This window comes from Octopus sinensis, linkage group LG24 (genome assembly GCF_006345805.1).
Source record: "Octopus sinensis linkage group LG24, ASM634580v1, whole genome shotgun sequence".
Lineage (NCBI taxonomy): Eukaryota > Metazoa > Mollusca > Cephalopoda > Octopoda > Octopodidae > Octopus > Octopus sinensis.
Genome location: NC_043020.1, coordinates 11,069,032 through 11,081,158, shown reverse-complemented (window position 1 = coordinate 11,081,158; position 12,127 = coordinate 11,069,032). Strand labels below are relative to the sequence as shown.

The 12,127-nt window shown below is 39.4% G+C and overlaps 1 protein-coding gene across 1 annotated transcript in view; it reads right to left on the bottom strand.

Annotated features, from left to right (window-relative positions):
- LOC115223983 (graves disease carrier protein homolog) overlaps positions 1–12,127 on the bottom strand; it is a 33,321-nt gene that overhangs the window by 2,735 nt on the left and 18,459 nt on the right. Inside the window, exons 4-7 of the mRNA XM_029794757.2 lie at positions 9,997–10,060; positions 6,546–6,734; positions 4,753–4,915; positions 162–233 (exon numbers count right to left, since the gene is read on the bottom strand). Coding sequence (XP_029650617.1) covers positions 162–233; positions 4,753–4,915; positions 6,546–6,734; positions 9,997–10,060 — 488 coding nt within the window. The remainder of the gene's footprint in view (positions 1–161; positions 234–4,752; positions 4,916–6,545; positions 6,735–9,996; positions 10,061–12,127) is intronic.

Here is a 12,127-nt window from a genome sequence, read left to right as displayed (position 1 = left end):
GGAAGAAGCTAATATTTTGATTTTGGGCCATGTCTAAGAGTAACTGTGTGACAGGTCAACATTAGGTCACACAGAACTCAAATCTGGGCCAGTATGTGGTCATGTGGAAAGCTTAGTCACGCTCAATCAAAGATTAAGAACAGACAATATATGTCACTTACTGATCATATTTGTGGGATTCTGGCAACATTCGGGACAGTTGCATTCGCCGTCTGACAACATCCAATGGATAACTGTAAGATAAGTTGCAACTTTTAGACAAGTTTATGAAAAGACAAAAAAAGAAAAAAAATTAAAACAAAGACAGAGAAATAACCCCAATTCATCATCATCATCATCATTTAGCGTCCACTTTCCATGCTGGCATGGGTTGGACGGTTCAACTGGGGTCTGGGAAGCCAGAAGGCTGCACCAGGCCCAGTCTGATCTGGCAATGTTTCTACGGCTGGATGCCCTTCCTAACACCAACCACTCCATGAGTGTAGTGGGTGCTTTTTACGTGCCACCGGCACGGGTGCCAGATGAGGCTGGCAAACAGTCATGATTGGAATGGTGCTTTTTACGTGCCACCGGCACAGGTGCCAGAAGAGGCTGGCAAACAGCCACGATTAGATGGTGCTTTTTACGTGCCACCGGCACAGAGGCCAGGCGAGGTTGGCAACGGCCACGAACGGATGGTGCTTTAACCATATGTTTGTACATGATCATGTATACAAATGTACTTACATCTATGTGTGTAATATAGCTGTATATACACATGCACAAGAGTGCATACATCGCACATTTTAGGTGGTGAATTGACAGAGTCAATGAAGCATCAGATTAAATGCTGTGTGAGTATTGTCCCTGGTTCTAATACTGTTGCTGACAACCTTACTTTCCATCATTTTGGGGTTGATAGATAAAGTATCAGCCCCAGGGCGATGGATCGGCAGAATTGGTAGAGCATATGTGGGGATGTGTTGTGGTGTCTATTCCAGCTTCGTGAGTTCTGAGTTCAAAATCCATCCAAGACCCTCACTAAAGAGGAATAACCTCTTTTAAGAGAACTAATATAAATAGAAAAAAAAAAATAGAAGGTACACGTGTAAGGTGCACAGTTGCTGTATTGGTGCAACACACACCAAATTAAACGCTGTGTGAGTATTGTCCCTGGTTCTAATACTGCTGACGACCACTTTACCTGCCATCATTTTGGGGTTGATAAACAAAGTACCAGCCCCAGGGCGGTGGATTGGCAGAATTGGTAGAGCATATGTGGGGATGTGTTGTGGTGTCTATTCCAGCTTCATGAGTTCTGAATTCAAAATCCATCCAAGACCCTCTCTAAAGAGGAATAACCTCTTTTAAGAGAACTAATATAAATAGAAAAAAAATAGAAGGTACACGTGTAAGGTGCACAGTTGCTGTATTGGTGCAACACACACCAAATTAAACGCTGTGTGAGTATTGTCCCTGGTTCTAATACTGCTGACGACCACTTTACCTGCCATCATTTTGGGGTTGATAAACAAAGTACCAGCCCCAGGGCGGTGGATTGGCAGAATTGGTAGAGCATATGTGGGGATGTGTTGTTGTGTCTATTCCAGCTTCGTGAGTTCTGAATTCAAAATCTATCCAAGACCCTCACTAAAGAGGAATAACCTCTTCTAAGAGAACTAATATAAAAAGAAACAAAAAAAAAAATAGAAGGTACATGTGTACAGCTGCTCAGTTGCTGTATTAGTGCAACACACACCAAAATGTTGCAGATGCTTTAATTTACAAATGTGCACTTCATAAGCTGCATTTAAGATTACATGCTGCACATTAGCTTCAAAGTTTGACATATTTGCACTCCAAGCACCAGAAGTTCTTCAGTTTAGAGATTGGGAAAAAATAGCAAGAATGTTGCACTGAATGCAAAAATGTTTATATCCTCATTGAGTAGGGATTATCTGAGGACACAAAGTCCTTAATGATGAAAACATATGAAGCATGGCTGTAGATGTGTCAGCATGACTGTGCTTAACCCTTTCATTACCGTATTTATTTTGAGATGCTCTGTGTTTCTTTCAATTACTTTAAATATAACAAAGAATTTAGTAAAATTATTTAGTTATCATTAAGTTAGTGTTAGGAACATAAATTGTGACTAAGGTTTGGTGAAAGATTTTAATTCAAAACTTATGAAAACAAGACATTTGTACAACAGAGATAGAGGCAGTTTCAGTCAGTTTGGTATCGAAAGGATTAAATATAACAAAGAATTTAGTATAATAACTTAGTTATCATTAAGCTAGTGTTAGGAACATAAATTGTGACTAAGGTTTGGCGGAAGATTTTAATTCAAAACTTATGAAAACAAGACATTTGTACGACAGAGCCAGAGCTGGTTTCAGCCGGGTTGGTAACGAAAGGGTTAAGAAACTTGCTTTTGCAACCATGTGGTTTGGGGTTCAGTCCCACTGTGTGGCACCTTTAGCAAGTATCATTTACTGTATCCCCAGGCTGACCTGTGCCTTGCAAGTGAACTGATGGAAACTGTTTGGAAGTGTCCGTTTGTGATTATCCCCCTACACTCACTTGACAACTGGTTTTGGTTTGTGTGGATGGAAGCACTCCGTCGGTTACGACGACGAGGGTTCCGGTTGATCCGAATCAACGGAACAGCCTGCTCGTGAAATTAACGTGTAAGTGGCTGAGCACTCCACAGACACGTGTACCCTTAACGTAGTTCTTGGGGATATTCAGCGTGACACAGAGAGTGACAAGGCTGGCCCTTTGAAATACAGGTACAACAGAAACAGGAAGTAAGAGTGAGAGAAAGTTGTGGTGAAAGAGTACAGCAGGGATCACCACCATCCCCTGCCGGAGCCTCGTGGAGCTTTAGGTGTTTTTGCTCAATAAACACTCACAACGCCCGGTCTGAGAATCGAAACCGCGATCCTATGACCGCGAGTCCGCTGCCCTAACCACTGGACCATTGTGTACATCCCTTTAACTTAGTAGTTCAACAAAAAAGACTGATGGAATAAGTACCAAACTTTAAAAAAAAAACGTACTGGTATTGGAGCTGATTTGTTTGACTAAGACAAGGCAGTGTCCGAGCATGGTCACGAACCATTGAGTAAAACAAGTAGAAGACAAAAAGATAACTATCCAGTGCTGGTGCCATGCAAAAGTCACCCAGTACACTTTGTAAAATGGTTGATGTTATGAAGAACATCCAGATGTAGAACCATGCCTATGCAGCCACTGAATTACAACACAGACTTCTGGCCTGTTGGATCTTGTTGAGCCATCCAACTCATGCCAGCACAGAAGACAGATGATAAATAAAGATGATGATGATAGGCACGGGAGTGGCTGTGTGGTAAGTAGCTTGTTTACCAACCACATGGTTCCGGGTTTAGTCCCACTGCGCGGCACCTTGGGCAAGTGTCTTCTACTATAGCTTCGAGCTGACAAAAGCCTTGTGAGTGGATTTGGTAGACGGAAACTGAAAGAAGCCCGTCGTATATATGTATGTATGTGTGTGTGTGTATGTTTGTGTGTCTGTGTTTGTCCCCCTAGCATTGCTTGACAACCGATGCTGGTGTGTTTATGTCCTTGTTACTTAGCGGTTCGGCAAAAGAGTCCGATAGAATAAGTGGCTGTGTGGTAAGTAGCTTGTTTACCAACCACATGGTTCCGGGTTCAGTCCCACTGCGCGGCACCTTGGGCAAGTGTCTTCTACTATAGCCTCGAGCTGACAAAAGCCTTGTGAGTGGATTTGGTAGACGGAAACTGAAAGAAGCCCATTGTATATATGTATGTGTGTGTGTATGTTTGTGTGTCTGTGTTTGTCCCCCTAGCATTGCTTGACAACCGATGCTGGTGTGTTTATGTCCTTGTTACTTAGCGGTTCGGCAAAAGAGACCGATAGAATAAGTACTGGGCTTACAAAAGAATAAGTCCCGGGGTCGAGTTGCTCGATTAAAGGCGGTGCTCCAGCATGGCCGCAGTCAAATGACTGAAACAAGTAAAAGAGAGAGAGAGTAAAAGAGTATGATCTTGTTGTTGTCCCTTAATACAGTACTAGCACTATGACCCGGCAATGCTGGGTCATAGTGCTAGTGCATGCATATACAGCTGCGTGCGTGCACACATACACGCGAGTACTGTCCAAATCTCCGACCAGTCACATACAGATAGCTAGCATTCAATTGGCGTATCAAGTTTCGGGCATTTTGATTGGGTTTTGGATAGAAAATTCACAAAAAAGTCACTTCTATTGATTTTTAAATGGCTTTGCAGGGTGACTGGGGAAATGTAAAGATGTGCACGACCACCCTTGGACGGTTTTGAATGACCATAGAAAGTGCGAGCCCTCTAACTGAAAAATTGTGGATTTGTATAAAGGACACACATGCAGACATTTTGCCATTTATATATAGAGAGATTTACGGGGTGACTGGGGAAATGTAAAGATGTGCACGACCACCCTTGGACGGTTTTGAATGACCATAGAAAGTGCAAGCCCTCTAACTGAAAAATTGTGGATTTGTATAAAGGACACACATGCAGACATTTTGCCATTTATATATAGAGAGATTTACGGGGTGACTGGGGAAATGTAAAGATGTGCACGACCACCCTTGGACGGTTTTGAATGACCATAGAAAGTGCAAGCCCTCTAACTGAAAAATTGTGGATTTGTATAAAGGACACACATGCAGACATTTTGCCGTTTATATATATAGAGATTAAAAGAAAGAATACATTACTCACGCTGTTGTTTGGGCGATAACTCCAGCCCAGGCACCACAGAGCAATTTGGCAGGAAGAATAAGAATAATCCCGCCCGTTGTCTTCTGGCAGGGTCTTCCAAGACTTTCAGGAAAGTAGTCTAAACACAAGTTTTTCATTATCTCGAAACATGTGAAAGATAAACCTAAAATAAACAAACAAATGTAATCAATTTTATGATGTTGTTGTTGTTGTTGGTGTGTTTATGCCCCTGTAACTTAGCAGTCTGTCAAAAAGGAACCGATGGAATAAGCACCAGGCTTATAAAAAAAGATTGTGGATGATTCATTCAATGGAAATTTTTTAAGGTGGTGCTCCAGCATGGCTGCAGTCTGACGACTGAATCAAGGTCATATAACAAAAAGCTTTATTTCTTGTATTACACCTATTTATTTATGCTTGACTAACGAGACTGATGAGTAATTCTGTTTACAACTTCCTACAATTAACTGCGCAACTGTGAAGTAGCAACATTTATATGCATTCGGCAATTAGTATTTAGGGATATTTTCGGTTTGAACGGCAGTTTTTTCTAGTGGTGTCATATGAAATTGTCACCCATAATTATGACCCTAGTATCGATCTATTGCATTTCAATCTGGGTTAGGGTTAGTAGGGAAGGGTATCTTTTTTCCTTCAGAAATGTAAATAAACCCAATCTGTTTCTTAAACGAGGGACATATTCATACGGCACAGAATGTTTTCACCTCAATAGATGTCATTGATTGGTTGAAATTGCAGAAATTGAAGAAAAAAAAAACAACAAATATCTTACAAACTATTATGACCCTAGTATCGATCTATTGCATTTCAATCTGGGTTAGGGTTAGTAGGGAAGGGTATCTTTTTTTCTTCACAAATGTAAATAAACCCAATCTGTTTCTTAAACGAGGGACATATTCATACGGCACAGAATGTTTTCACCTCAATAGATGTCATTGATTGGTTGAAATTGCAGAAATTGAAGAAAAAAAAAACAACAAATATCTTACAAACTATTATGACCCTAGTATCGATCTATTGCATTTCAATCTGGGTTAGGGTTAGTAGGGAAGGGTATCTTTTTTTCTTCAGAAATGTAAATAAACCCAATCTGTTTCTTAAGCGAGGGACATATTCATATGGCACAGAATGTTTTCACCTCAATAGATGTCATTGATTGGTTGAAATTGCAGAAATTGAAGAAAAAAAAACCAACAAATATCTTACAAACTATAGAATTTTCTCAATAAAGCCAAGAGAAAAAGATGTTTAATAAACACATTCTTTCAGTATACGAAGTTTAAAAGTGTTTAGTTACGTGGAAATTATTTTAAAAAACTGCCGGTCAAACCGAAAAGATCCGTATTTAGCTGCCTTTCTCAGGGACATAACACACTAACAATAATTTAGATCTCTCCACTGTGACTATGTAGTGACAAATTCTGCTCAACCTGCTAGCGTTCAGATTATTCTGTCAAATGTAATGCTAGTTTATTTACATTGTTTTGAATCTACCATGCATTATCTTGTAGCTTTGAGATTTCAATGATGTGAAAGAAGCCTGTGATATATAAGGAGTTGAGATTTCAATCCGAATGGACAGATTTCAATGAGGCGATTGTATACTTTTAGTATGACATTGTAGGGCAGGTGTGAGAGACCAGATTTGGCCAGCTTGAGCCATAAATAAGTAGAATATCTTGGCCTGATGCAGCCAGTTTAAACAGTAAAGGGTTAATATGAAACACAACATTGATTAGAGAAGTGAGGGAGGTAAGGAGGTAAATAATTACCAGCATATGGTGAAATACCCAGTATTGAGGGCACCATGCCTTTGTAAAGTGCAGTGGTTCCACCTTCCAGATGGATAATTGACTTCATCGTGTCCACGATGCCGACATAAAGATGTTCACCTTTCACTTGGAAAGCTAAACGAGATCGTACCACATCCAGAGGGTAAGTAACCACTAGCGCCACCATACCTGCAAAAAGTAAATCAGAAAAAATGTTTGTTAACCAATCAAATACATTAAAGGTGTTTTAAGTTTCTTTAAGGTCACGGATATATAAACTATCACTCATTCGGCTATTATTCCCAAAGAGATACTTCCTGCTCCAACCCCTATCCTCTCTTGTGAAATATGAGTCCTCAAAGACTCAGGCCTTTTTTCTCATACTTTTGAGTCTCCTAAGCATAAGGTTTCCCACTACCACCTCATTTGGGGTTTGTAGTCTTCACTAGTGCTGATGGCAGGGAAAAAAAACCATCCAGTACAACATACTATGAAGTGGTTGGCATTGGGAAGGGTATCCAGCCACAGAAATCATTTTACATGTTCTTCAAGGAATTTAATATATGCTATCAAATGCCAAGGATGTAAAGAAGATTACATAGGTCAAACAAAGCTTACTCGAAGAAATAGACTGACCATTCACTGACAACAAATACGAGGCCCCAGTACTAGACAGATTCCACTGAGTGGTCACATAGACATATGTGCAAAAAAATAAGTCCTCCAAATTCCAGGTCTTCCCACTCTACCTATGCTCAGCAAATGCCACAAACAAAGCACGGATAAACAAAAAAAGCTTTCATACAAAAGTAGAAAGCAAGACTTAAACTTTAACAGCGTACAAACACAAATAACTATTCACACACAAAATTCATTCTGCCACTTACCATGAGGAAGCCACACAGCTAACAACCTAAGTTTTAGCCACTGGACTACATACATACGATATATTATAGTTTATATAGTAACACTGAATAATTCATTTGATTGCCAAGGTTAACCAGTGCAACTAGTATTCTGATATAATTCAGAATGGTGAGATGGCAAAAACAAATTTGTCAAGAATGGGATTATTCCAGACAGTTAAATCCGTAATATTCAGAGAATTTGACAAAGACATCCTGGTAACCATGATTTGGCACCATAAAACAACACACCAATTTGATAAATGCCAGTATTAGTGAGCATGGTGTTTTTTCTGTTTAAGATAAATAAATTATGGCTACAAATATGGAATGGACACAAAAAACAGCAGTGAAGAATAATCCACGAAGATCTGAAGAAATTAAAGATAACCGTTAATGATGCTGAATAACCAGCCTTAAACACCCATGTTTCCATCTGGTCATAGTGATGAATAAAGAATAGGACACAAGACGATCAGTTTATATCCTGTAATAGGGGCTACAGCATGTGTGTGGCCAAGTTAGAAAAGACTTTCTAACTAGAAAGGGTATGGCCTGGTCAGCCTGAAATGACATGCATAAGATCTGGTCATCAAATCTAAGTAGAGACTTCAAACTTGAAATCTTCAAAGCCACAGTCGAACCAATTCTACTATATGGCTCAGAAACCTGGACGTTATCAAAGAAGCTTGAGAGGCGGTTGGATGGAACCTACACTCGCCTCCTTATGAGAGCTCAAAATCTCTCGTGGAAGCGCCATCCAACCAAAATGCAAATATATGGGAAACTACCACCTGTGTCATCTCTTGTGAAAGGTAGGAGAGTCCAGTTTGCTGGACATTGTTGTAGAGCTGAAAAAGAAGTAATTTCTACTCTTCTCCTCTGGAAGCCATCTACTTGCAATACCAGAGGGCGCACACTCTCCTACCCTGATGTAATCTCCAGGGATACAGGCATCCAGCAACAGGACCTCCGTAATGCCATGATGGACCGTGAAGTCTGGCGTAGCATGGTAAATTCCATTGTCTCGACCACGGTCGAACAATGATGATGATGAAGTCAGCTTAATTTCCTTAACTGTTTCTCTTCCTGAATTGTGTAAGTGTTGAGTTATTGGGGGGCCAGGGGAAGCTTTCTAGGTGCAATTCTATGGTCATTCATGATCAAAGAGGGTCTTTACTCTTTTAGGCTATCAGGATAATTATACTTATCTACAACAATATGTGACTGTCACTGATCTAAAGTGGAGCTTTTGGGTCAACCATAATCTATAAACTAGTACACAGACTTTGCTCTGTTGTACCAACTAGTAGACTGACCTGCTCTATAATACCAAATGCTACACAAACTTGCCCTATAGTAGAAAGACCTAGCTTGCAGAAAGACCTACTCTGTGGTACTAACTTGTAGACAAACTTGCTCTGTTGTACCAACTAGTAGACAAACTTGCTCTGTAGTACCAACTAGTAGACAAACTTGCTCTGTAGTACCAACTAGTAGACCAACTTGCTCTGTAGTACCAACTAGTAGACAAACTTGCTCTGTAGTACCAACTAGTAGACAAACTTGCTCTGTAGTACCAACTAGTAGACAAACTTGCTCTGTAGTACCAACTAGTAGACAAACTTGCTCTGTAGTACCAACTAGTAGACAAACTTGATCTGTAGTACCAACTAGTAGACAAACTTGATCTGTAGTACCAACTAGTAGACAAACTTGATCTGTAGTACCAACTAGTAGGCAGACCTGCTCTACAGTACCAACTAATAGGCAGAACTGCTCTACAGTACCAACTACTAAACAGGCCTACTGTATTCTAGTTTGTGTAATGAACGGGTACACTCAAATGAATTCGAAGTACAAGGTTAATTTCTACAGTGCAGTTGCTCATTTGGTTAAACTGATTTACAATACCAGCTTTTATAAGGAAGAGAGAAAGGCAATCAAAGTGATCCCAGTATCTTTACTGAATGGCATGAACAATGAGTTCACCTAATCTCAGCCCTAGAGTAGAGAACTATAAACTTTGTTTACACTTTATTGAGGCCAGCTCTACTGTCTTGGCCACATTCACTGACCTTTATAGCAACAGAATGTTATTCTTTGACCTTTAAACAATAACAATGACCTAGAAACAATAATAACAAAAGAAATGAACTTTTTGAGAGCAATAGTAGTAGTAATAATAATAATATAATAATAATAATAGTAATGATAATAACAAATTCTTGTGTTGGCATAAGGACAACAATTTTGGGCAGTTTCAGCCAATCAAATAATGATAACAACAACTGTATAAAAAATATAAAAACAAAGGATGAAGTTTATAAATTCATCATTCCCCAAAAATCTTTTGTGAAGAATGAGGCCAAACATATTTCAATAGATGAGGAAAAAAATGAAATGAAGATGGTGGAACCCCCCCCCACTAAAAGAGAAATAACAATAATAATAACAACAACGATGATGATAATGATGATGATGATTAAAAATATCACTCAATAAAAGGTCATGCTTGCTTTGTGTGATGAAAAGTGTATAGTTACCTGCTAAGGATCCAGCCGTCAGCTTGACAATGTGAGTGTGACAATTTGTAACCGACTTGAGAATCTGTTGAAAAGTTTATCACAATTCAGAAACACACAAATTGGGCAACAAATTAGAGGTGGACAAACTAAGAAGACAGTCTGAGAAGTTTCTATGTTTGCTGCTTTTGCGCAACAAATTGACTTGGAGGAGGGGAAGGAGACAAACACCACTTGGTGTGTTTTTATTTTGTTTTTCAGGATGTGAGGGTGAGGACATGAAATTTTTTTTTAGGTCTGTCATTTACACTTATTATTTACCAGTGGCCTCATCCTGTTATCATGAAAAACCCTCTCTGTTGTTGTTGTTGTTGCTGCTGCTGTTGGTGTATCAAGTTTTAAATAGAAGCTGAGGGTTTACTGTAATGGATTACCTACTTGAAACACAGAACAAGTGTTTTTCTGAACACTTAATTTTATGTAACATATCACTCCAAGTCACACCCAATGAAAGATTTATCCAACCAACATTATAAAACTAGGACTTATTATAAAACAACAGCTAAGAGCCAAACCAGGGCAAAATACAAAACCAAGGTTAAGCATAAACCCAAGGTTAATACGAAATTAGGTTTAAGTACAAATCCAAGGCTAAGTACAAAATCAGAGTTATGTACAAACCTAGGGCTAAGTACAAAACCAGGGTTATGTACAAAACCAGGGTTATGTACAAAACCAGGTTATGTACAAAACAAGGGCTAAGTACAAAACCAGGGTTATGTACAAAACCAGGGTTATGTACAAAACCAGAGTTATGTACAAAACTAGGGCTAAGTACAAAACCAGGGTTATGTACAAAACTAGGGCTAAATACAAAACCAGGGTTGTGTACAAAACCAGGGCTAAGTACAAAACCAGGGTTATGTACAAAACCAGGGTTATGTACAAACCTAGGGCTAAGTACAAAACCAGGGTTATGTACAAATCTAGGGCTAAGAACAAAACCAGGGTTATGTACAAACCTAGGGCTAAATACAAAACCAGGGCTAAGTACAAAACCAGGGTTATGTACAAACCTAGGGCTAAGTACAAAACCAGGGTTATGTACAAAAACAGGACAAAATACCAAACCTTCAAAGCTCAGAGAAGTTTAACAAATTGCTATATTTGATAGAATTGTTTAGACACTGCTCTAACTGAGCTGTAATCAAAGACATTCTCATTCTCACTCACAACATCATAAGTGGAAAGTGTAACCTCTCGAAAGAGCTGTTCTTCACTCCTGCTCCAGAGCGTTGGCTGCGGGGTCACTCCGAAAAGCTTTATCTGCGACGATAGAGGGGCTTTCTCCGTTTGGGTTGCGGATCCGTGGAATAAGCTGCCGGACGAGATAGTGAAGATGCTGACGACTGCTCAGTTCAAAGTCTCTCTTGACCAGAAATGGTTTGAACTCTTTGCATGAACACCCTCCCTGTACATAACTCCATGACCCCCTACATGGCCTTGCTTTTTGCCTTTTGAGTAAAAAAATTAACTTAACTTAACATTCAATCCCCCACAATTCTGCCATTTATTTATTTATTGCTTTACTGGCATAATTCACCATGGACTACATTATTCAATGTAATCATTCAAAGTTGATAGAGTGTGACCTTAAGGGATTTTTTGAAGTAGAGCTGGAGATGCTACTGTCTAGCTGTAAGTAAGTTTTATTTGAACAGAAGTGTTCTGGCCATGACCACCTCATCTATTATCAGGTATTCTGTACTCTGGACTACATTATACAAGATGTCATTTTTTTTAAGACAGCAGGCTGTTATTTGAGGAAAGTTGGTTGCTATTTCTAGCAGGTCAAGCAACTGCATAGAGGCTACTCCCAACAGTATAGATGACAACAGATTTTTTTTTCCAGTTTCTATCGGTGAAATTCACTCACCAGACTTTGATAAACCCGGTGCTACAGTAAAGGAGACTTGAACCCGGAACCATATGGTTGGGAAGCAAACCTCTTACCACACAGTCACACAATGTATTTACTATGTGGACAACAAAAACAAACATGACAATGAATTTCCTGATATGTATTTGGGACACAATAACGAATTCACTAACGATGTATTAGCCCTTAATACAATCAGCAGATGATTAAATT